The sequence below is a fragment of the Amblyomma mixtum genome, chromosome 2 (assembly GCF_055824585.1).
Source record: "Amblyomma mixtum isolate Tamu chromosome 2, ASM5582458v1, whole genome shotgun sequence".
NCBI classification, from domain to species: Eukaryota; Metazoa; Arthropoda; class Arachnida; order Ixodida; family Ixodidae; genus Amblyomma; species Amblyomma mixtum.
The window spans coordinates 81,133,901-81,158,734 of record NC_143013.1 but is presented as its reverse complement, the minus strand read 5'-3'; the positions used below and the strand labels follow the sequence as shown (position 1 = coordinate 81,158,734).

The following is a 24,834-nucleotide window of genomic DNA, read 5'->3' as shown; positions in this document are numbered from 1 at the left end:
GAAAATAATGACCGTTGATAGAATAACTGGTAGAATAACTGGACCGTTGTTAGAATAACTGAAGAACTGGTTTCCGCCCCGCAATGTGGGAGGTGCGGGGTTCGACTGCCAGGGCAAGCGGGTGCCCACCTGAGATGCAATGGGTATGGGTACAAACAAGCTTTCCCCGGGTGCCGGGCCCCTTGTAGGGTTTCAATAAAACATGGTGCTGGGCTAGTTGGTAATTCATACTTGGTGGGAAGACAGCGCAAAAAACGACAACTTGTCTTGTCCCCCCTGTGGGTGTCGTTTTTTGCGCTGTCTACCCTTGTAGGGAAAATGTTTGTTTGGAAAATGGATCTTTGAGCTCACCTTTTGTAGACAATAAATACCTTGGGCTTTGGCACTCTTTGACAAAATCTGCGGCATTAAAATCAATCGTCATCACAATACACAGGTTTCTCATACAAAGGAGGAGAGATTTTCGACGTATACGAGGTCTGTTAGAAAAGTATCCGACCTTTGGCCGAAGAAAAAAAAATGGCATAACTGGAGCGTTGGAAACCTGATTACCTTCAAAGTAGTCTCCTTGAGACCGAACACACTTCTCCCAAATGTGCTGCCACTCTTGGAAGTTTTCCGAAAAGGCCTTTTTCGGAATGGAGTTTAGCTTAGCTGTCGTTGCAGCCATAATGTCCTCTCTTGTCTGAAATCGCGCTCCTTTCAATGACCTCTTGATTTTGGGAAACAACCAGAAGTCGCAGGGGGCCATATCAAGAGAGTAAGAAGCCTGTTGAACTACAGGGGTCCGGTTTTTCGCCAAAAAAGTCTTAATCAAGTGCGAAGAATGTTCAGGAGCATTGTCGTGATGGATGCGCCAATTTCCTGCTGACCACAACTCCGGTCTCTTGCGCCGCACAGCATCACGTAGGCGACGGAGGACATCCCTGTTGTACTCTTTGGTTATTGTTTGACCCTGGGGCGTGCGTACTCGTGGTGTGCCACACAGCGAGAGTCCAAGAAAGCAGTCAGCATCACTTTGACGTTGCTGAGCATTTGGCAGGCCTTCTTTGGTCTTGGGGACGTGGAATGCTTCTACTGTGACGACTGGGATTTGCTTTCCGGGTCGTACCCGTACACTCAAGACTCGTCACCAGTGATTATGGTGTTGATAAAGTCGGGGTCACTGTTTGTGGAATCCAGCGTGTCCTGTGAGACTTGAACACGAAGCTGCTTTTGCTCCGCCGTGAGCAGCTTCGGCGCGAATTTCGCCGCAACTCTCTTCATGCCCAAATCTTCGGTGATAATGGAATGTGCAGAAAAATTGCTGATGTCCACCTCTTCCGCAATTTCTCGGATAGTCACACGACGGTCCCGCATCACCAGAGCGTTCACTTCGGCAATGACCTGGCCATTTCGGCATGTTGATGGCCGACCGGAGCGTGGCACGCTCTCCACCGATGTGCGGCCATCTTTAAACCAGTTGTACTATTGCCTAATTTGTGTGCTGCTCTAAGCATCGTCACCGAAAACCGTCTAAATATTCTGAATGGTTTCCACTTGGTTGTCGCCCCGTTTCTGGCAAAATTTGAGGCATTAGCGCTGCTCCTGTCGCACCGCCATTTTGCTTTCATTAAAAAACCGACGAGAGCACTGCGTACTACCTCACTCAAACGCTGCCTCCCAGCGACTGACGCTATCGGCAGGCGGGAAAAAATTCATGCATGCGTGCGACGGTTCAACGTCTGCTGGTGCAAGCGCGCTTGTTTCATATCCATCAGGTGTTCGCAAAAAAAAAAAAATAAGGTCGGATACTTTTCTAACAGACCTCGTATACCTCAGAGCATCAAATGCTTTCCTGCAGTTGTCTTTAGTCGGATACAACTTAATTAAGAACGTAGCATCTTTTACCCATCTTTTACCCCTTCCAGCCAATGGCGTCGGCCGATTCTCATGAACCCGCTAGTGTGGCAGAGCAGCGAGCGGTAGGGGAAAGGAGATAATCCCTTCCCTCTGTGGCCGGGGTTAGACCCCTCTCTCCATTGTGGCGCCGCTCCATGCATTGCCACGCTAGCAGGGTCATGAGAATCGCCCGACGTCATTGGTTGGAAGAGGACCCTTTCACTGGGAAAAGCAGCTGCGTTATTGAGTTGTATTCCGCTACGGTCTGGCGTCAGCCCGGGAATGACTTCGTTTTACAGCGAATTAACGATGTTACATAGCTTTGTTCTGGGCATATAGCCTTGTATTCTACCGTGTAATCTACTGCGCCAGCTATAAGGCCTTAATAATTATTTAGGTAATTCATTTACCTTCGATAAATAATGTTAATTTAATTCAAATATATGAAATTAAATGGCCGCCACCCACCCCAGCAAACTGGAGAGAGGAAAATCCTTGATAAGAGAGAGGAGGGAGGGGAAGTGCCAGAGCGGAGAGAGAGAATGCGGGAGACGACGGGTGACCAGATGAGATTTCGCTGATTCGCGTTAGCTTTGCAATTTTTTATTATTTTTGCTGCTAATGGTACTATTAAGTGGTCGAGCCCCCACAGGCTTCCATCAGGGGTAGCAGTTCCAGCTTGAAAAGCACTTTTTTAGCTGCATTTCCAGCTAACCCGCCGTGGTGGCTCTGTGTCTTTGGCACTGAGCCGTTGATCCCAAGGTAGCGGGTTCGATCCCGGATGCATTTCGATGAGGTGAGAGGTAAAAGCGCGCGTGTGCTGTGCGCTGTCACCTCACATTAAAAAAACCCAGGTGGTCATAAATTTATACGGAGCCCTCCACTACGGCGCACCTCAAAGCACGTGTGTCGCTTCGGGATGCTGAACCCTAAAATTTACCATTTGCCTTTCCAGGTGGTCTAGCGTTTTTATTTCCAGTTGGAGCTAGCTGGAAGCGGGAATTTCGCAAAAGTAGAAACCGTTAGAACTTGAGACGATTTTCGGCTCAATAATCCAGCTGGAAATAGATGTCATTGCAGCTGAGATTTAATTGTTTCGAGCTTGGTGGGCATGATTTCTGTCCAGTTCAATAATCTAGCCACAAATCCGTTCTTTTTCCACCTGGGACGGAAGCACTTTGTGAACATTGTCGGCGCATCGCGATGTTCTTCGCCTGACTACCGCAGAGGCCCGCCGACGTCGGCGCCAGTTACGCTCCCGTGTCCGACGTCAGGCCAAGCAACCGGAAGGCGACAACGAGGAAGGCCCGACCACGTCGACGAACAAGGGTACGCCCACGCTAGCTCATGAGTATGAGTCGCCAATGAGTGTCACCACTACTTTCGTGACCACGACAGAAGAATGACCTCTGCCTATGTTAAAGCCAATCATTCGTGGCGTCTGTTTCTGCATGCTTCGATCGACACACAGTTGTGCACATTTCGTAACTTTTAATGTTATAGCATTAGAAGAACCACGGTTCCAAAATGTGTCGTCAGTCATAAAATTCGCCCACTAGAGAGAAGTGACGTTTAACAGAGTACACTGTGGGGCCAGTTGGTCATACATAATCTGAACGAAAAAACGTAGCGTTGAAACAGGGCACACAAAGATGAGGACAGGACGGGGCTACAATTTACAATTGAATGAAATCGATTTCATTCAGTTGTAAGTTGTAGCCCCGTCCTCATCTTTCTGTTTCCTGTTTCAACGCTACGTTTTTTCGTTCAGAGGTGACGTTGCCGGACTAGAGAATTCCCATTGTTTTTCGTGGTGACGTCACCAGACTGGTACATTCCCATTGGCTGGAGGGAAGTTGCGTCGCCAGACCGGAGAATTCCCATTGGTTTGCGTGGTGACGTCACCTGACCGGTACCTTCCCATTGGCTGGAGAGAAGTGACGTCGGTGACGCCACTTCCGGTAAGAAATTAACAGCTGCTAATGCTATCGCATTGCCAACACGTAATGAAATGGGGTGCCCCTGTGTATTTTTTTTTTTTTTACATGCACGCTTGGTCGCAGGCAGTGTTGCGGCGACTGGCGGTGTTCGTGGCCGATGTCGAACTGCGTCCATCGTGGACAGCAGCGGGGTAGTGGTCGTGCAGCGGCTCAGACCCCGGGAGAGCCCGACGCGCTGCCTGGCGGCCAAGGACAGCTCCCAGCAGAATGCGCCGTCGTCAGGCACTTGTACTTGCACTATTACGAACCAATGACGGTTGATCCGCACGCTATGGTTTCAGAAATTCGACGGTTACAGCTAGAACTTCAATTCAGGGATGAAAGGGCTCAGAGCCCCTCCGCCTAATGTTGGAGGGAAGGTTTAACCTCGAGCCACTGCGAGCCCTGCAAATGCACACTAAACAAGTTGGAAAGCGTTTTGTAGCCAGTAGTTTCCATAGTGGAATCTGTCTATAGCTGAAGTGCGAAGCGGTCATAAGACGCATACACACTCATATAAGCGAGTTCACCTATATATGCAATGGAATATCGTACATCCGCTCAGATAATTTGTAATTTCAATCTCCAGTTTATTCGAACACATACGCTGCCCCGTAAAATATCTGCCTGCACTTTAATGAGAGAATACGCCCGGTAATCCAAAGCATGACCGAAGCGTGCATGAGCGAAGCATGACCATGAAGTAACTCGCCTCTGGCCTAGCAGTGAGCGGCCGCGCGACGCGACCACTTGACAGCGTTGCGCGTTCGGTTATCAAGGTGCGGCTGATTGTGTTGATGCCATATGCACCGCGTCTTAACTCTGTGGCATGCATCTCCTATCGCTGCACTCCACTTATCGCCAAATGTACTCAGGAAAAGTACTGCCGTGAGTGACGGCCGATTGGCACCGCCGTGGTGCCAGCGCGCGTCTGAGCTGTGCCAGTAAAGATTAATCACTTGCTTAGAGCACGTTGACGCGTCTCCAGTGCAAATGCTCACGTATCGCAGTGCATCAGCCGCTAAGTTTTGATCTAGTATCATTTTAGTTCGAACTCCGCTTAATTTGAATAAAATTAATTTCGGTCTCCTTCGAGTTTGATTTAATACTACACCTATATACTATACATATATATTGTCACGTTGTGGTGATGGCAGTCCGGCAGTCAAGAAGACAGCGAAAAGTGCTTCCAAAAATAAACTGTTTATTGGGCGGTCCTGAGCCCACAGAGAACTGAACAGGCCTCCGCGGTGGCTCAGTGGTTATGGTGCTCGGCTGCTGACCCGAAAGACGCGGGCTCGATTCCGGCCGCGGTGGTTGAATTTCTTTGGAGGAGAAATTCTAGAGGCCCGTGTACTGTGCGATGTCAGTGCACGTTAAAGAACCCCAGGAGGTCGAAATTTCCGGAGCACTTACGGCGTCTCTCATAGCCTTAGTCGCTTTGGGACGTTAACCCCTATAAACCAAACCAAACCAAACGTAATGTAATTAGGTGTCCCTGTGAATTATTTGTCCCTGCCTAGATTTCCTTCTCTTTTTTTTTGACGGTTTATTGTCTTGGACACGACTGCAACTATGACGTCTCTATGACGTAGCTATGGCGTCTCTGCGGCCTAGCATCAAAGTTCTTTTGGTGTGCAGGTAAATCTGTCCCAGATAAATCAGCGACTCCACTGAGCAAGCCCGGAGCCAGCACAACGGACCCGGCCGGACCTTCGAATGCCGTGGCTTCACACGAATCGACTACTGGGTCGCTCTCCAAGATTAAAGGTACTAAAATTGGTTAGCAAGCAGTACGTCACGTCCAACGTGACGGAGTGCAGCGACTACGCCTAACGGTATACAGATACCGCAACGCCTTTGGAAGAGCGAAATGGGGGAGGAGGATGGGAGGTCCAGCGCTAGCTGTATCAGCCTAGTTTCCCCGGTTTCGCGTTGTCGTTGGCGTCGTCCTGTCCGAACGCCCCATTCCGTAGCCTGTGATGCAGAGTACACTTTCCCTCAGCTACGAATCTGCCAAATCATCCGCAGGCTACTACAGCTATTTGTGATTGTTCAGTTTCATCACTGACGTCATCACTGTGCTAATCATTTCGTGAGCCAGTTAGCGCTCATCACTCGTTGTGCCGTAAGTGTATAAGGGCGAGTTTTTTTTCCTTTCCTACTCTCATCCCTGGCGTAAATTTATTTATTTATTTATTTATTTATTTATTTATTTATTTACAAATACTGCAGGCCCTTCTCGGGCCCATGCAGGACTGGATACAAAGGAGACAATACAGGGGAACAAGTTAGGTACATGGATAATACAAAATAAGAATTCATCATCATAGCGGCATCATTGTGGTAATGATGCCAATTCAGGGAAACGAAAATAGCAGGTTCAGCATGGAAGCAAATATAGTTACAAAAAATACAAAATGAAAGTCAACATCATAGTTTTATCACGGTGGCATTACTGATGAATCAATGCTATCGACATGCTCTATATTCAACTGAGTTGCAGTGTACAGCAGCCGAGGGCAGTTTGTTCCAGCTAGATATAGATATGGAAACAAAGAATATTTATGAGCATTAATATGGCTTATGGGTTGATGAAGTGCTTTCTCATGGTTAGTTCGCGAAGAGTGACGAAATAGTTCCTGGAGGTATGCTTCTCTTGATATGTTCAAATTAGCGGGATAAAGTAAGAAAGAAATTTTAGTCTTGATGTTGTTCCACGCTGTGCCAAGCTGTGAAGATCTCCTTTGTGAAGTAGGTTAGATACGCTGGAATTTCTGGAAAAGTTTGAGTATGCAAAGCGTACTGCTAAGTTTTGAATGCGTTCTAGTTTGCCTATCAAATATTGCTGGTGTGGACTCCAAATAATGTCAGCATATTCTAAGGTTGGTCTCGCGAGCGTTTTATATGCATTAAGTTTTACATTAGGAGGAGCGTTGCGTAATGTTCTTCTGAGGAAATACAGATTTCCTTGGTCCTTACAACATGTTTTTAATGTGCTGTTATTGCTTGATAGAGTCACTCCTAGGTATTTTATATAGTTAGTTTTCTCGACTGGGACATTGGCTATAATGTATGAAAAATCTAATGACTTTTTCTTGTTGCTAAAAATTATGCTTTTTGTTTCAGTGGCATTGAGTCTCATTCCCCATCTGGTGCACCAAGACTGAATAGCCGATAGAGATCCATTTAGTTTAATCAAGTCAAGTTTAAGTCAAGTTTATTGAACAACAATAATACAAGCAAAATTATTAATTGAAGTTAGCACTCCAGGAGGTCCCATGGTTAAAAAACCGTTATGGGGACCTCCTAACACAAAATAGGTAGTTTAAACAGATACTAAGACAGTGGTTGCTTTGTTACAAACAACGATAAAAGACAATCATAAAATCGCGTATGTACAAACGAAGGCAAGAAGCATTAAACAACAAAAGTGGATCAAAAAACGAAAAAAGATACATTAGGGTACACAGAGTTAGTCAATAATTTGCAATTCTAAAAAGCTTTTAATACGATGCAAAAAAAATAAAACTGTTGCATGATGATTTAACTTCGTGTAGTACAGCATTCCATATTGTAATACCAGCGAATATTGCAGAGAATTTTCCATAATTAGTTCCATTTTCCATAATCTGATCTTCTATAGCCTCTATTACCTTATGTATGCTACGCAGTCGTCCGCGAAGAGTCCAATTTGTACCCCAGAGTGATGCATGAATGGATATTATTGATAAAAATTAAGAACAATAAGGGGCGAGGACTGAACCCTGTGGTACTCCTGAGTAGACATCCAAGTTATCAGACTCAGAATTTGTCAGTTTGACACACTGCTTACGGTTTTTCAAAAAGCAGTCAATCCATATAATGATGTTGTTTACAATACCTATAGCCCGCAGTTTCGTGAGTAAGTCTTGGTGAGGAACTAGAGCCTTAGAGAGGTCCAAAAAAATGGCGTCTAACTGGCCCCGTGTATTAAGGGCATTTGCAATATCGTGCATTATCTCTGCTAGCTGTGTGGTTGTTAACAATCGCGATCTAAAGCCATGTTGTCGACTATAGGGAAGGTTATTAACTTCTAGGTTATTAATAACTGCTTTATAAATAATATGTTCGAGTATTTTACAAGAAGAGCTAGTTAGCGAAACTGGTCTGTAGTTATTTAGTTCTTGTTTGGGACCACCCTTATAAACTGGAATTACTGAAGCCCTACGCCAGTCATCCGGGATTGTTAGTGTTCGCAACGACAGGGTGAAAATTCTTGGTAAGTATTTGGACACCCAGAAAGCATATCTATTAAGGAAATTATTTGAGATGTCATCAGGCCCTGGAGATTTCTTTACGTCTAGTTTGCGCAGCAGGCACAATATGCCATCTTCACTAATGTTTATTTCAGACATGGGATGAGTGATGGGGTATGAGTCAAGGGAAGCACCTGAAACCGAGCGCGTGAAAACAGACTGAAATAACGAGTTAAATGTTGTAGCAATAGCGTCAGGGTTAGTTACTATTCCACTCGAAGTTTTTATTTCACAAACTGTCGATTGCTCATTTGATAAATAGCGCCCAAACTTTTTTTTCTCTGAAACCTTGAGGTTGGATTACAGTGAGCAAATAAAGTTAAATATAATCGATATAAGGAGCTATGTATGTATTATCCTCCCTCCAAAGAATCAGCAGTTCTCTAGCAGTTCACTCAAAATTTTTACCGTCTGGTTTGAGCTAAGGCGAAGTTACGGAAACAACTTGAGGTGACTTTCAGGCGTACACTCCGAACTTTCTAAATTAATGAGTACCCCTTTTAGGGTCAATTTTGAAAGCTTAAGCTAAACGAAATCCTAAATTCCGTGCCTTGAAGACGGAGTCTTCGGCGTTTTCAAAGCTTTGATCCCCATCCGGGCCGGCCTTCTGACTTGGAACTCTGAGAATCGAGTACACGCCGCCGTTCGCTATTGGTCGCCCTTAAATAAATACGAATTAAGTCAATCTTCAGATTGAAAGTTCCCACAATGTACCACTACGCTTACTAATACCACGTTAAGTCGCTGTTGCCCATGATAACCTAAGGTAACCATGCTTCCGCAACTGTTTTGAACAACGGCACCGGCGGTGGCGTTTTAGAGCACGGATGCTGACGTCACAAGGCGGCTGTTTAATAAAAGCGTAACTCGGACAAAATCGGACGAAAGAAGTGGTAGGGTTTTAATGCAGTGAAACAGAGTAGGTGTGCGAAGGCAAATGACCTTGAGGATACCAAATTCACCTTCAGTGCCGTCCTCCTATTTGCTACAGTTGGCGCGACGCTCCTCCGATATTACCCGAGCATCCTCCCATCGGCTGCATCTGGCGCGGCGCTCCTTGCACCTAACTCGAGCTTAGCCGAGTTACTACGAGGCTTCACATTATATTCTTGGTTGTAACCGCGTTAAGTGGTGGTTTCGCACTAAAAAGTATACTGCGAGAAATGATGGGGAGCTCTGTGCTGCCTTCGTGAGCGCTAGGCGCTGCGTATGACCCAGTAGCTTGGCTGAGATGTTCACGACGACGTATACTGCCCGATGAGCCTGTTGCCCTGCCACTTGCAAGCGTATAATTCGGGGCTCATATCCGCGTGCGTCGTCGCCCGTACCTTTCTCTGCCGTTAAGTAACCCAGAAAACCAAAAACGTCTCAGAGACGACTAGCTATAGACGTCTCTGAGACGTTTTTGGTTTGCTGGGAAGCACCATCATGGAGTGACCTTACGAAGTGCGAGCAACAGTTCATCTTGCGGCGCTGCCACCGTCGCTGCAGAGTCTCTGATGCGACGCCTGTCGAACGCCATCCTGGCGAAGGCCAAACGCAAGTACAAGCACTCGGATCCAGACGGCGCCGCGGAAGTGGCCATCGCCGCCAACTCCGATCCGCAAGTGAGGAGGAGGAGCTCGCCGACAGGTGTGTGCTCGAGTGGCGACCTTTCTGCGTCAGAGGAAAATGTGGGCTGTGAGGAATCTCGCTGGAGAGCTCTGATTTAATTTTGATCAGATGATACTTTTTAACGCTATCGAAAAACAGAATTTTTTTCTGTTGTCACAGTAGATTTCCCTGTAGTAATTTGGGACCAGACAGCAGAAATTTTTGCCATAACAAGAGGATCTTCTGCAGTATTGAGCAGTCTCCTGTCGTAACGACAGGGCCACTTCTGTCGCAACAGCACACAACTTCGCAACAGTGCAGAAAAATTTGTCGGAACGACGGGATCACAAAATTTTCAGTTGTATTTTGGGGCCAGCTCTCGCATTTTTCGACTGGGTATACCTCTTTCCTTATCGCGGGAAAGCAGGCAGTTTCAGGTTGGTGTGCGTAATAAATTTGTTCGTCTATAAATATAAAAAAGTGGTGCTTTATTACAGCATATTATAATCTAACTAATAGAACTGTTTTTTCCTTTTTTTTGAAAACTTAGGATCCTTACGAAAGTTAACAGAAACGTTAAAAATATTTATTCACGAATTAGGAGAATAATACGTCTAGAACCTACGTTTTATGCGCAATGATATCGGAAACGAGCATTCAGAGTTACATAATTCTTCGAGCTGAGCTTTTCGATCAGTGAAGAACTAAAAATTTCTTGCGCGAAGCGTTTCGGGCAACTCCGCAGTGCAGTGCCAAGGTTGACCTCATGCCGTCTTGGAGAAAAAAAAATGGCATGATTTTAACATAATTAAACCGAGTAGACATACGAAAGCATGAAGTGCGAAAGAGATCCTGAGGATGCCAAGGTCACCCTCAAGATACCCTCCCATTGGCTACAGCTGGCGTGACACTCCTCCGAACTTACCCGAGCTTCCTCCCATTGGTTGCAGCTTGCGCGACGCTCCTCCGAACTTACCCGAGCTTACCCGAATTATTCCGAGGCTACACAAGATTTATGGTTAGAACCATGTTAATTACTGCTTTCGCACTAAAATCACTCCGCTACGCTCCTGGTGGCACTGAATCGTCTGCAACATGCCTGCGGTCCGTTGAGGGAAGATCAGAAAGCAGCGACTCTCCACGGCAACGACGAAAACAAAAGTTACAGACGGGACACCGGGCACAAACCGGTCGCTTGCATCTACGAAGTCGAGTGTCGACGTAATCGCGAGAACACCGCCGTTGCTGAGTAAGGTTGGTGCGAGATGAAGATGCCACCGTGGACGACATTCTCCCTCACACGGCTGACGAAAAAAACCGAATCCTAAACTTAAGTTCAGTCTTTTTGAAACACACTGAATGGCGTCACGTGTCCAGAGGCGGGTCAGACCGCGCAGAATGGGCCATTGAATCATGGGCCAAGTTGAACGATTTGAACAGGTGCGGTAAGGAAAAAGTTACCGTGAATACTGTACTCAGTAAAAACGCGTTTGTACATTTCGTCTCCATCGTAATGCGGTCGCCACGGACTGGTTCGAAACCGCGACCTTGATCCTGTAGATAAAACGGACAATAAGGATACAGGGAATAATTATATACCGGGCGTCCCAGCTAAATGTAACCAAACTTTTAAAAAAGGCGAAGTGTCCTAGTCCAGTGAAACCAACTCAGGGTTGTTCATATATTCGTGTGGCCTAGTCTTGAGTATTTTTTTCGCTCTTCAAAGTTAATTGATTAGTTAGTTTAATTAGCTAACTTTTTAATTATTGACTACAGGAAGAAAGTGTCAATGCAAAAGTTTTAGATCACCTCGAAAAACTGATAGTAGTGCTGTTCCCGTCAAGTTACGATTTACGTAGCTTCATTTATTGGCCTTAAAAGAAAGTTGTCACGTGACCAGCTGCTCGCTCACTTCTCTGCCCCAATGTGCACCCAAAGTCTCATCGAGGAGAGGACTTCAGAAAAAATGGATTTTATTCTTTAAGGCGCGTCTTGGGGCGTTGTAGTGGCACAGTTGTCGTGTGGAAGCTTTTTCTTATTGTGCGGGTTATGGTTAAAGGCCGGTAAAAAAACTACTTTACGTAAATATTACTTTGCTGCAAATGTCTCAGTAAGCTGTTTCTCAAAGCGATCTACAACTTTTCCATTGACACTTTGTTCCTCAAGTCAATAATTAAAAAGTTAGTTAATTAAGCTTAACTAATTAGTCAACCTTGAAGAACGAAAAAACTACTGCAGACTAGGTCACGCGACTCTAAGCAACCCTCATTTGGTTTCAGACGGCTAGGACACCCCGTGTTTTTTAAAAGCTTGGTTACATTTTGCTGGGACACCTTGTATACTCATCAGTATCCACCTGTCAAAAGGTTGCAAAAGAAAAAAGCTATGCAGCTTTCATCTCTAGGCGTGTTTCCGGGCATATGGATGCTAAAGAGTATACCGCTTACGTCTTAATGCTTACTTGCTGTGATGCGTAACACAATTCATCGGGCACCCCAGCAGCACATGACGGCGCGCAAACTAAAGCTGTCTGTATACTTTACGACATTGTTCGATGTAGCTATAGTTACCTTGTTAACCCTACTTGGCGATTGATGACTAGCTTGATCGTGAGCAAGTCACGCAGCTGTACCTCATACGACGCATGATTTTCTTTTCTTTTTTTTTTTTTGCAGACAGGGTCGCCACCACCAGCAATCTGGAGGTCATCTCCAGTCAGCCAGCCGACGCCAGTAGTTCGTTTCAGGGCCACACCGTGGCCCTGAGTTCGCCACCTAAGCTTGAAGGTGCACCCCGAGTGATATGCCAACGCACATCTGACTCCCATGCTCTTTGTTTTAAAGGGACACTGCTGAAAAACTGAAGTGGGCAACTATCAACTCATTAATGCGTTCTAACGACATGGAGGATATCTCGGCTGAAAACAGAGCTTTTACGAGCTCTACGAACGAGAAAAAATATTGAAATTCAACTAGCTCCGCCACCCGCCGTTTTCACAAACTAACTACGATGACGTCAATGATTTTTTTTCTAACGCGGAGTTATGAGCCTTGAGAAGTTTGAGCGGCGCCCTCTCACGGCCAGCATATGTGACGTCACGGCAAGGACGCCCGTGCGCCTGTGTCGACTGCTCCGGCTACAGTTCTATTTACTTCCGAACGGTGATCACAAAGTCGTTTTCGCTATTGACATCATCATGAGTTTGAATTGAGTGGCGGAAGAAAAAATTTTTCGTATTTGAATCGAATTTTTTCAGAAATAAATACGCCTTTTACTGCAGAACACACGTCAGCACAGCTAGAGAAAGCCCTAGAATCAATTTTTACTAGGAATAAAAATTTTATTAAGTTGCCTTCAGTGTGCCTTTAACATTTGCTCGTGCTGAACGAATTAACTCACTTTCCTTGGAAGGAGATACGTGAGAAGCTCATGTCAGCTGCCATTGGGGTGTGATTATGAAAGATTTCTCTTTTCACTGTCCGAGATATGTAGGCCGACTCTCAAATTATAGTCTTGCAGACATTTATTATTCCCGCAGCTTCGGCATGACCATACGTGATGAGCTGCAGTGAGATGAACTATAACAGTATGGCGGACGTCGTTACGAAACAATGCATTGCGTTGGGCCAGCTGCAGTCCATGTTCACAGATCGCATAAACCGAGCGAAAAATTTGGGAGACACTTAAGCTGCGACTTCAAGGGTAGCGTTAATGAGTCCCGTCACCAGCTGCTCTTGCTCACGCAGACACGGGCACTATTTCTATATCACATGAAAGACCTACGTATGAAAGACCTATCATAAGACCTGCATAGGAACCCCCGATTTAACCTATAGCTTTACCAACGTGCCTGCATGGTCTAGGCATAGCATGCCCATGGCTCGCAATCCAAGGGACCAGGATTCAGTTCCTGGCTACCTACCCTAATCATCCTTTCAGGGCAATATACTTACCTTTTACCTTATATACTTACCTTATATACTTCCATGTCTTACAATGACGTTTTAGTCATGTTGCGATCTTCTAATCACCCGTTTTTTTGTTTTAATCACTTCTCATCCCGCACCTCCACGTGTGACGTCACGACCCTTTCGACCAATCCGGCTTTTCCGCACACCCAGGCGACGGCGCCAACCACACCGGGCACTCCGCTGAACGGGAGCCTATAACGCTCTCGCGCTAATAAAATACGCGTGCAGTAGCAGAGACATCGAGCTCGAATTCTCGTGCATGCTCGGTTTATCGAGTCAGAAACGCTTCGCTCCAGTCTGCAAAATGCACGTACGTTTCTCTTTCTTCAGCGGTTTGTTACGTGCTGCAAAAGGAGAATGAAAGTGCAGAGCTGTATGGCTGACTTGCTTGTCCCACTGCCAAAACTGACAACGTGTGCCTGCCAACGCAGGGCACCGGACCCGGTCCCGGCAGGAGATCCAAGTGCGCCCTTCCGCTGCTGAAGCGGGAACGTGCGCGGGTAAGGTGAACCCATATCTTCACTGCCTCGAAATTAGTGGGCGCTGAAGTGGAAGAACAGTAGACGCCAGCAAACAGAAGGCTAGATTCCTTGTGCTTTGGGCCCGTTAGAACGACGCCTGATTGGCCTTTTGTTCTGCCTAGCATGCAGTGAGGCAAGTCGCGAGTGCGAGTCCGTCACGAACCATTTACTACGTGCGAGATGATTGGTTAGTTCGGTCCCTGGCTCCCTTGCGTGAGCTGCGGGATACCGTTTCCACGAGAACAAATTGATACAAATGCGAGCTTTAACGCACACAGTCGCATTACCGGGAATCCGAGAAGGCGTCGAGACAGTGACGCTAAACCTACACTCTAAACAGAAAGGAGTAAAAAGGGAGTAAAATTGTCCTCTAGTGCACACCCTTTATACTCCCACACAAGCGTATTCGTGCTTAGAGTGTGTAAGGGCCTATATAGCGCTTCAATGCAGCGACTCGTTCATTCTCTTTCTCCATTACGTCACGGATGATGTCAAGGTGCTGTTTTTGATGTTCAAAGCCGTGCACGTCTTGGTGGCAACCAAGAGAACTATAACTCAAGAAAGTAGCTGCAAATGCCTCTCAAAGGAAAGCCTCCAGCCGATGGCGTTGACCGATTTTCACGACGCTACGGAGAATTCGATTAATCTATGGTTAATACTTGCACTTGGCATCCGCCTGCGATTCACACTGGTAGGTGCAAGGGGACTAACCGAGATATGATGACAATCAGAGGGCCTCCTTTGAGTTGCATTAGCCGCTGCTTTCTTGAGTTGTACCTGACTCTATAGAAACACTTGCCCTGAATTCGTGGTATTGCGAGCGAAAGGACACACAGGAACAGTTTGCACTGAACGAAAGGTTTGGCAAATCCATCGGTGCAATTACGGACGGGAGCGGAGGCTGTCTGAGGACGATTTTCTATTTATAACCCTTTGACTCGGTGGCTAAGTGATTATGGTGCTCGGCTGCTGACCCGAAAGACGCGGGTTCGATCCCGGCCGCGGTGGTTGAATTTCTTTGGAGGAGAAATTCTAGAGGCCCGTGTACTGTGCGATGTCAGTGCACGTTAAAGAACCCCAGGTGGTCGAAATTTCCGGAGCCCTCCACTACGGCGTCCCTCATAGCCTTAGTCGCTTTTGGACGTTAAACCCCATAAGCAAAACCAAACCTTTGCGACTCGGCGTCAGCGATTGTGCGCGCGACTTCCTTTTTTTTTTTTTTCGAAGCGCCTAGCGCCGTTTTTACGAAGCTCGCCGTAAGGGAAGGGAGGAAGATGGGAGTGAACGAAGACACCCTACTCACTAGACGCGCCTTTGTTCATTCCAAACCATTGAGCTGGCATGGCGGAGTGGTAGCGTGCTCGTCTCGCACTCCGGAGACCGGGGCTCGATTCCCGAGCTGGGCCAATTTTCTACTGTGTTTTATTTATCTATCTGGTCAAACTAGAAAGGTTAATTAGGCTAAATGGTTAATTAAGCAATCATCTAAACTCAGTCCTAATTACTTGGAGCATCACTATACGATCCCTTTAAGTGGGTTGCATTTGTTACTAGCCAAAGTACAATTGGCCCGTTTGAAATTCGCGCACTCTGACGTCACGAACGTTTCGACTAACTGAAAAGCGCGACATTTCTGTCGACAACTGCTGCTTACAACGACGAGGCATTAAAGGCTTCCGCCTTAAAAGTGCTTATCGCTGGACCTTACACACACATATAAGGCGCCCTTAAGCTACTGTCGTTACTCTTCTAGGTAGCGCAGTTGCTAAGGCGTTACGCGACTGCGTTGTGCGTATGCACGGCGTACTATCCGGCCTCGGAGACAGTTACCCAGGTTGGAGAATGGGTTCGAAAACGCGTACTGTACGTACGCGTACTATACGGGTACGCGTACGGCGTACTATACGGGTAAATGCAACGGAAAATTTTTTGTAGTTGTGTGACGTACGTAGATGAGTGTGCTTATACAGGCTTCGATTCCTCTGCAACGTCGCAGGAGCTGGTCATTGAACCTCCCCCGATGAAGACGTCCTCTGAACTTCTTCAGTGGCATTGCCATCGCACAGAAGTACTTCGCAGCAAGGCCCAACTCTTCGCCCGAGCCGATCGACACCAAGCAGGGCTCACTTCGAGTGTCTCAATCTATAGCCTGCACACAATGGGGCCTATATTCCTGTGCAAAGCGACGATTCTATTTCCTCGAAGTCTTTTATTGAATCACGCGCACAAAGGCAAAGTGAAGCTAGTGCAAATGTTTCACCTTTCATGCAATGCACGCAGTCGTTATTCTTCAGCCGCGTTCGTACGCACGTGTCTTACCTGAAAGGTGTTTTTGTAATTCAAGAAATACGTATGCATTTATAAAGGGCTCTTCCTCGCTAACTGCTTGCACTCGTCTACTTTTCTCCGGACAGCTTGGCGCAGTTTTACCGGAGATATGAGCAGTAAATTGTCCGTGGGTGAAACGGTGGCAAAACTGTTCACATCCTGCTGTCGCAGGTTTGTCGCATCACAGTGTATGATGGCCAATCAACCTTTTACAGGGCCACTACCACCTTCTAGTCCAAAATATGTTCTACCGCGATGGTAAACATCGTCCCCGAAACGCGCGGCCGCATTTAAAAAAATTTTTTTTTTAAAGACCCATTATAATAGCTGAGTTACAGCCATCGCAGTCAAACTAATTCGCCATGCTCCTCTCCTTCCATTCTCTCTCTCCGAAGTTTTTCTCTCCCGTCTGGTCGACTAGCTTCCTCAAGCTAAATACACCCTCCTTTTCCGATGTTAAGGCGTGGAGTCCGCTGGAGTGCGTCAGATGCCTACTTCATATCCCCGCCTTTGAAGTCATTTTTGCTTGATTTTTGCTACAGAGGTGTTAAAATGTCGGTGGTGGTGGTGGGGGGAGCGGGGAGCAAGCTCTATAGCACACTCCCTTTTATAAAAGGGAGTGCGATATAGCGCTTACTCCCTCTTCCCCCTTTCTGTTTACAGTGAAGGTTGATGCTGTGAGGTGACCACACAGATATGTGCCACCGAGCATCCTTGAATTATATTTCCGTCAGAGTCATCCCTTGTTGAGCGTCCTTTTTATGCCTGTATGTTTGTTTCCGTGACGCCTCCACTCTATTTTGCTACTATAGTGGCGGGCTCCCCCTTAATTCGAAAGGGCCCCGCCGCGGTGGCTCAGTGGTTACGGCGCTCGGCTGCTGGCCCGAAAGACGCAAATTCGATACCGGCCGCGGCGGCCGAATTTCGTTGAAGGCGAAATTCTAGAGGCCTGTGTGCTGTGCGATGTCAGTGGACCTTAAAGAACCCCATATGCAGGTGGTCGAAATTTCCGGAGCCCTTCACTAAGGCGTCTCTCATAGCCTGAGTCGCTTTGGGACGTTAAACCCCTATAAACCAAACCAAACTTAATTCCAAAGTCGCGAGGGAAGTTTTTGGTGGCGCGCCCATTCCCCCCCCCCCCCCCCCCCCCTCCGGTGTCCGAGCTCAACGGACGGCCGAGGCATGGTCTCGGGAAGCCACTGGAATCTTGGAAAGCATGCCTGTGTACGTGTGCGTGTCTCTGTGTGTGTTTGTGTGCGTTTTTTGCCTTTTCTGTGTATATAAGTGTGTGACTGCCAACGGCGCTCAGAAAGTCGAACTTTCTTGGACATCCTTTTTAATTGTGCGGCAACAGTAGAATATTGTAGGATGCTGTTATGAACATATCGATGGGAACGGTCTAGCGTCCTGATGCCTAGCAAAATTTTGCTTTTAATATTTGCCTTGAGTTCGTACCTAGTAGTTAAGACTGCCAGTAAAAACCAATGGCGTGCGATTTTTACAATATTTGAGGCAGCTGTGGAATATTGTAAGATTAGATTATGAACATGTTAGTGGGAACGGTATCATCTTCCGATGCGTGGCAGAATCTTGCTTCTAAGTTCGTACTGCGCATGCACCGAGCAGTTTAAGAGCAACTGAAGAGGTTTTAGAATTCGACGTAAAGAGGTAGAATGTGTTGAACCTGCAGGTAAAGAACGCGAAGTTTGTTGTGTTAGCATTTGAAATGGTGATGTAATCGCCTAATTATGAAGCCGCGTAGACGTTCAGACTTCTCCGCAGTGCACACGTCAGGACAGGGGTCGCAATGATGACGTCATATACTGCGGCGCTCTGTTTACTGCGGCTTGAAGGAAGAAAACCAACGCCACTGAAGACAAAGCCCACGAATTGCGTTGTTTGGCGGCGTGGGACGATGCACGGCAGCATGTGGGCGAATGCAGCAGAAACATAAAATTTTGGGCAACATTACGTCATCGCGAGTTTCTCCGCACTTTTCTGACGCAGTGAGGAGAAGCCTGAACATAGTCGCTGTTTTAAACTCAAGCGCAAAACTCTTTGGCATACTTCATCTGGAAGCTTCATAAATTCGAAATCTTGAATCATCTCTAATAACATTTCGGCATCCCTTTACAACTTACATTGAAAACCAATGGAGTGCATCATCTCCAGTTCTCAGCAAGTCCAATCTTGGATCATCTCTAATGACATTTTCGGCATCCCTTCAAGACTTACATTGAAAACCAATGGAATGAATCATGTGCAGTTTTCAGCAAGTCCAATGTTACTGACAAAAAAAATCGAAATGTCGTAAGGCAAAATCTTTTAATGTTTTTCCATCGTTTGCATCTAGCAGTTCACAATGCCGACGGGAGATATACGGGTATATCGATTCTTGAAGTGAAATCTCACAATATATACGTTCCACTATCCGTTCATAAAGTATTTCTCGTTGAAAAATGTTTTTGTTCAGAATTGCTGCTTATGAAAACCATTTCAGCTTCCCTACTTCCATTGAAAATTAGTGGGCTACTTTTATGACAATTGCAGACAATTTAAAATGTTCCGAGCAGGGATCTGCGGATATGTTGCTTGTTATGGTGCAGTCTTACGATATGTGAAATAACTAGCTTTATCTCTCCAACTCTGCTCTCATAGTTTAAAAACTGCAGGTTTACCAACCGATATCTGTGTACAATAGTGGCGTAATGAATTAAACCACTATCAACCCAATCTCATGTCTTGAGAAGATATCTTCAGATATTTTTGTTATTCCCCATTGGTCTTATGTATTGCATGTTCTGATGAGGTTGGACTGTTTAGATTTTTGTGCCACTCATCTCTTCCATTTAAGCAGCAGAATTCAACTCGAGAGGGAGCTATATAGCTCTCTGCGGCCCTGGGTGTGGTAAACCCGTGATGTACAGGCGCGGTCATAAGTAAACGGAGCACGTCATTGCGTTCGAAGTGCAATCACGCTTTCTCCGTCGTTAATGAAGAAGCGTTGTTTGTCTACAAGAAAGCCCACCAACCTCCGCTAAGAGCATGCGCGTACCACTGCTGGAAATTTCAATTAGGTGACGCGTGAAAAATATTCGAAGACACTTGCGTGCTCCGTTTACTTTTGTCCGCGCCTGTACCTCTGCTTTATTCTGGTTAGCTTTTCTTACATTAGCTTTGAATGCAGAACAAAAAAAAGTTCTTAATACAAATCCTGAAGTAGTCCTGAAAACGTCTGCAAAAATGATCCACAATTCATTCTGAGTGCACAATGGACGGACAAATTGCTCCCACCTGGACTGCTTGAGGGCCAGTCAGAGACAACCTGAGGACGTCTGAACATCCTGACGCGGGCATACTGAGATCATACTCAGGGCGTCTTTGCGTTATCTGGGTACGCGAGACAGCAACGGGAGGAAAACAGATGCCGCATATGAATAGCTTAGATGCTTATGCTTAGATGCTTGGATGCTTAGATGCTTAGATGCTTATAGATGCTTAGATGCTTGCTTGGTTGCTTGCTTGCTTGCTTGCTTGTACGCGTCGAATCGAACCTTGCTCAGCACGCCCCAGGATTTCTGGCCGCGCCTGTGCTGAGGAGCGCGACACATATGCCTGAGCCTCTAGCACGGAGCTCCGTGAGCATGTTTTTTTCTTTTAGCAGAGGCGCTTTGTGGCAATGGTGACACACATCTCATACGCGAAAAAATCGAAGGAACCGTGTGGTGGTACAGCCGTGCCTTTTTGAGAGAAATCCCTAGAGACGACAAGCTCTGTATGCAGCTGCTCTGACGAAAGGGTTGCGGGTAGAGTACGCTCGGGTCGGATTGGAATTATCCCTGTTTACAGCCGCGACCTTCTGCGCTGCGAGCTTTTGATCTTGTGAAAAACGGTGGAAGACGACACAGTCGCGACCGTAGTTGTTCGTGCTCCCGAACGCAGAGCAGTACCTCGTGTTGAACCTGGCGCTCGATCAAACTCAGCTGACACATTTTGTACGCCACAACGCACGAAACACGAGGAACTATTAACGCACGCAGCACGAGATAAACGCTCGCTGAAAGCTCGCTCGGGTACAGGTGCCTCGAAGTATCCCCGGCTCCTCAATGTGACGTCATGTTGGCCGATAGCATATGGACGGGGTTTCCCTCTTCAGTGTTCCCCTCTCCTGCGCTCTCGCGGGACGCGGGAGATTTGAACAACGCGCTTTCAACTGGTGATAGCGCCAGTGTTTTAGACACATAAAAAAAAATAATAACTTTCAACTTCAGAGACGTGATCAGCAACGAGTCTACTTCGGAACCCTGAAGTTTAGCAGATTTTAAAACCGCCTTAGTATCCCTTTAAGACTCTAAATTTCGGTTCTAAATTTTGCACGAGGCCGAGCCCATGTCCCTGCTTTTGGCATACTGGACTCGCCCGTTGCACCTCCACCCCGCCATGGGGAGCCGATATGGGTGCCTGCGCACTGCGGGAATCGCGGAAACGAGGCCGCAGGTAACCTCTAATCAGGGATTCACGAAATAGCGCATGCACTCATTCAGCAATCTGACGCAGGCCTACAGAGCCTCGCGCTAGTTCTACCCCCTACCCCATCGTTTCCTATAGATAAGAAGACGCAACACTGCGGCGCAGATTCTCCTCTCAACCACTGCCCGATATCCACTACCATCCCTTCCCTCACTCCTGCCAGCACCCTATGCCCGAAACCCCGGAACCCTTCGCCTCTTCCCTCCTCATTCTCTCCCTCTGGAGGACTGGGAGACCCTGCTGCGCTCGGAGGGCACAGTGTTATGAAACTTAGGAACATGAACACTAGACAACTTGAATGCAGTGGGGTCATGCGCAGACCCACTTACCTGCGTGCCTCGAATTCCTTCGTTACAATACTTTTTCTGTCTGTCATGTCAGTATACCATTAAAGAACCTGTGGGGACGCTTTCGTCCCCTGCGTTCACTTTCCCGCATTGCACCCCACTGTTGTCAGCTGCTCCCGAAAAGCACTCGTACCGGTTCGGTGACTTTCCACTAACAGGGGAGGGCGCTCGCGTCGCAGCGACACCAGCGCCACGGATGGCGTTTTGCTGCGCGCTCGCGGGGAGCTACGGGGTCTCTTCTCCCTCGGCACCGGGAAGCGAACGGACGTTTCGCTCGCAGCTTCGCTCTTCGTCGACGGGCGCCTCTTGGTCGGAACTTACTCCCGCCGAGCCCGTCCCGCTCGACCTCGGAGTTTATCCCTTTGCCCTACCGTGGGCGGACGTTCGCTCGTAGCCGTGCTGGTGAGTCGGACATCCTAGATTCCTCAGTGTATTTTGTTGCTAGCTGGCGTTATTGTTGTTATAGCAATAAATGACTTGTTTGTGTCAGCCAGTGTGTCGTTCCTTTGTTCCCGCAGAGCAAGGCCCGCCGTGGTCGGCGTGCGCTCAGTAGCGTACGCGACCACGGGGTGGGGTCAGCGCGGTTTTGAACTGTGTCAGCCGCGCTTAAACGGGGAGAACGGATTTATCTCCCCGATTTTAAACCCCACAAACCCCAGAGGCCATACTTTGTAGCAATTCATTTCCATTTCATTTCATTTAGCCCTGACGTCAATCCTGACGAAACCAACAGCAGGTGTGGAAACTAACGACCACTCATAGACGCAGCCGCGGGGTCGTGGAAAACTGCGGACTGGAACGTTCCCTAATCCGTGGCTGTACAGCAAACTCTATCTAACCTATCCCCACGGTGCAGAGACTTATCAGACTGCCACACTATTTCACATGATGTGGACATATATATGTCACAGTTATATAGACGACTCAAAAACACATGACACGTGAAAGTCCCTCATGCGCACCACCGATCCAGCTCAACAGCGCCGCGGTGGGCGCTCGACTACTGAGCCGGAGCACACGGGTTCGAACCCGACCGCGGCGGCCGTGTTTCGATGGAGGCGGAACGCAAAAGGCGCCCGTGTGCTGTGAGATGTCAGTGCACGTTAAAGATCCCCAGGTGGTGGAAATCATTCCGGAGTCCTCCACTACGGCACCTCTTTCTCTCTTATTTCACTTTCCACCTTCCTCCCTTACCTTATGACGCGGTTCAGGTGTCCATCGAGATATGAGAGACAGATACTGCGCCATTTCCTTTCCTCACAAACCAATTGAATTGAATTGAATTGATTTTTTTTTCATTTGCATCAAATATCTGCCGCAGCAATCGCGCAAAAAAACCCGCGTGCTCTTGAAATTGAAAATGCCACTCTCTATTTTTTTCTTCCCTTCCCCTGTCACCGGAGTAGCAGGCGTGTGCGCCGCGCAGTGCGAGTGCACGTCAAAGATCCCATGTGGTCGAAATTATTCCGGAGCCCTCCACTACGGCACTTCTTTTTCCTCACTCCCACCATCCTCCCTTTCTTACTGCGCGGTTGAGGTGTCTGCTTAGAAGAGAGGGAGTTACCACGCCATTTCCTTCCCTCACCATCCCCCCCCCCCTTCACCAAAAATATATCTCTGTGAAGTATCCATAGACGGGTGCAACTCAGCCGCGTCTACGATCCCGGCCGGCCATGGCGGTCGCATTTCGATGGAGGCGAAATGGTAAAGGCCCGTGTACTGTGCGATGTAGGAATTATTCGGAGCCCTCCGGTACGGCGTTCCTCATAGGCTGAGGCGCTTTGGGACGTTAAATCCCATCAGTAACAAAGCCGGTCGTGAATCCCATAAGACACACCAAACCATACAACCCAAAGAGGCAGCGGCGAACGCCCCTCAAAAGATGCCCTCTAATGCCCTCCAGCCATTGGCGCCGACCGCTTTTCATGACGTCGCGGCTAGTCGCGACGACATGAGAATCGGTCCGCGCCATTGGGCGGAGTTAAAGGGTACCTGCCACTGCGTTCTTGAATTGCTGGTTTGGTTTGGATTCGTCCCAAAGCGACTCAGGCTATGATAGATTCCGTAGTGGAGGGCTCCGGAAATTTCGACCACCTGGGGTTCTTTAACGTGCACTGACATCGCACAGTACACGGGCCTCTAGAATTCCGCCTCGAGTCCGCGTCTTTCGGGTCAGCAGCCGAGCACCATGACCACTGAGCTACCGCGGCGGCCGTTCTTGCATTGCGTCCGACTGTAATTCCTCGCACGCTCATGGTATTCTTTACATGTGGCACACACCCATAAATATACGAATATATAACTAATATATCGCAGATCGTTACAGAGAAAGAATAATTAGCACGTCCACAGGAAGGTGTTCACATTATGAGTATAACTGTTTATAAATTCTGAAACAGTTTTAAAAATTACAATAATCGTGCGTCGCTGACGTCGTATACATCACACAATCCTGCCTTAGGACGGTAGGGCGAACAGACTATCACATGCGTGAATTTGTTGTTTTGGGTTCATTGCACAAAACGTCGATGGAGGTTCGATGCGCGAAGGACGAATGCCACAGCTGAAGCCACGAATGTTCCTCGAATCACAAAGCTTTTACTGGGGACCGCGGTTGCATATGCCGTAAAAAGTTTGTGGCTACCTCTTTTTCTGCAGAAGCGCTTGTATTTGTTCGCTAAGCCACTCTAAGCCTTCCTGTAAACCTTCGCCCGTTAAAGCGTTACTTGCACAAATGTGCCATGGCTTCGTCTTCAAGACATCCAGCCCCAGAGCTTGGCTCACTTTCACACTCGACAAAGCTTCCCTGAGATCCATTTTGTTTGCGAAAAACAGAATTGGCACAGGGCGATCCTTAAAGTCCTTGTGCTGAAGCATCATGTCAAGCTCGTCCTTGGCTACGACCATCCTCAGCGCATCCGTGCTGTCCACGACAAAAATGATGCCGTCGGTGTCCTTGTAGTAATGTTCCCAAAGATTGCGATACCTTCCCTGACCAGACATGTCGAAAGCCGTCAGCGCCAAATTCTTCAGCTTGAAGGAATCGACGTTGAATCCAACTGTAGGTACGATGTCCATCGCCTTCTGGTCGTCGGATTTGAAATGGTTCAGTATGGTGCTCTTGCCGCTGTTGTCCAAACCTACCACCAAAACGCTAGCGTGCTTTTTCTTCAACCCAAGGAAGCTTACAAGCTTGTCAAAAAAGCCCATGCCTCGCACAGTACCTGTTCAGCGATACGCCGCTGATTTCTCAAAAAGATGTCAATGGCTTTAAGCGTTAAAATAACTTGTTTCAGAAAATGTGGAGCAAAAATGAGCGTGCCGGCGTGGCACAGTAACAGGTGAGCCGTTTGTGTACAAACAAACTTTCTGTTGCTATGCGACGG

General features: G+C 47.4%; 1 protein-coding gene across 1 annotated transcript; it reads right to left on the bottom strand.

The window, feature by feature from the left end:
- Nucleotides 1-23,807: 23,807 nt before the first annotated feature.
- Nucleotides 23,808-24,791, bottom strand: LOC149359881 (ADP-ribosylation factor-like protein 6). The gene has a single exon (XM_089569156.1). The coding sequence runs from the start codon at nt 24,656-24,658 to the stop codon at nt 24,089-24,091; it is 570 nt and encodes a 189-aa protein (XP_089425282.1). The 5' UTR covers nt 24,659-24,791; the 3' UTR covers nt 23,808-24,088.
- Nucleotides 24,792-24,834: the final 43 nt, after the last annotated feature.

Excerpts from the sequence above, each read along its gene's own strand:
- LOC149359881 (XM_089569156.1), bottom strand. The coding sequence starts at position 24,658 with ATGGGCTTTTTTGACAAGCTTGTAAGCTTCCTTGGGTTGAAGAAAAAG.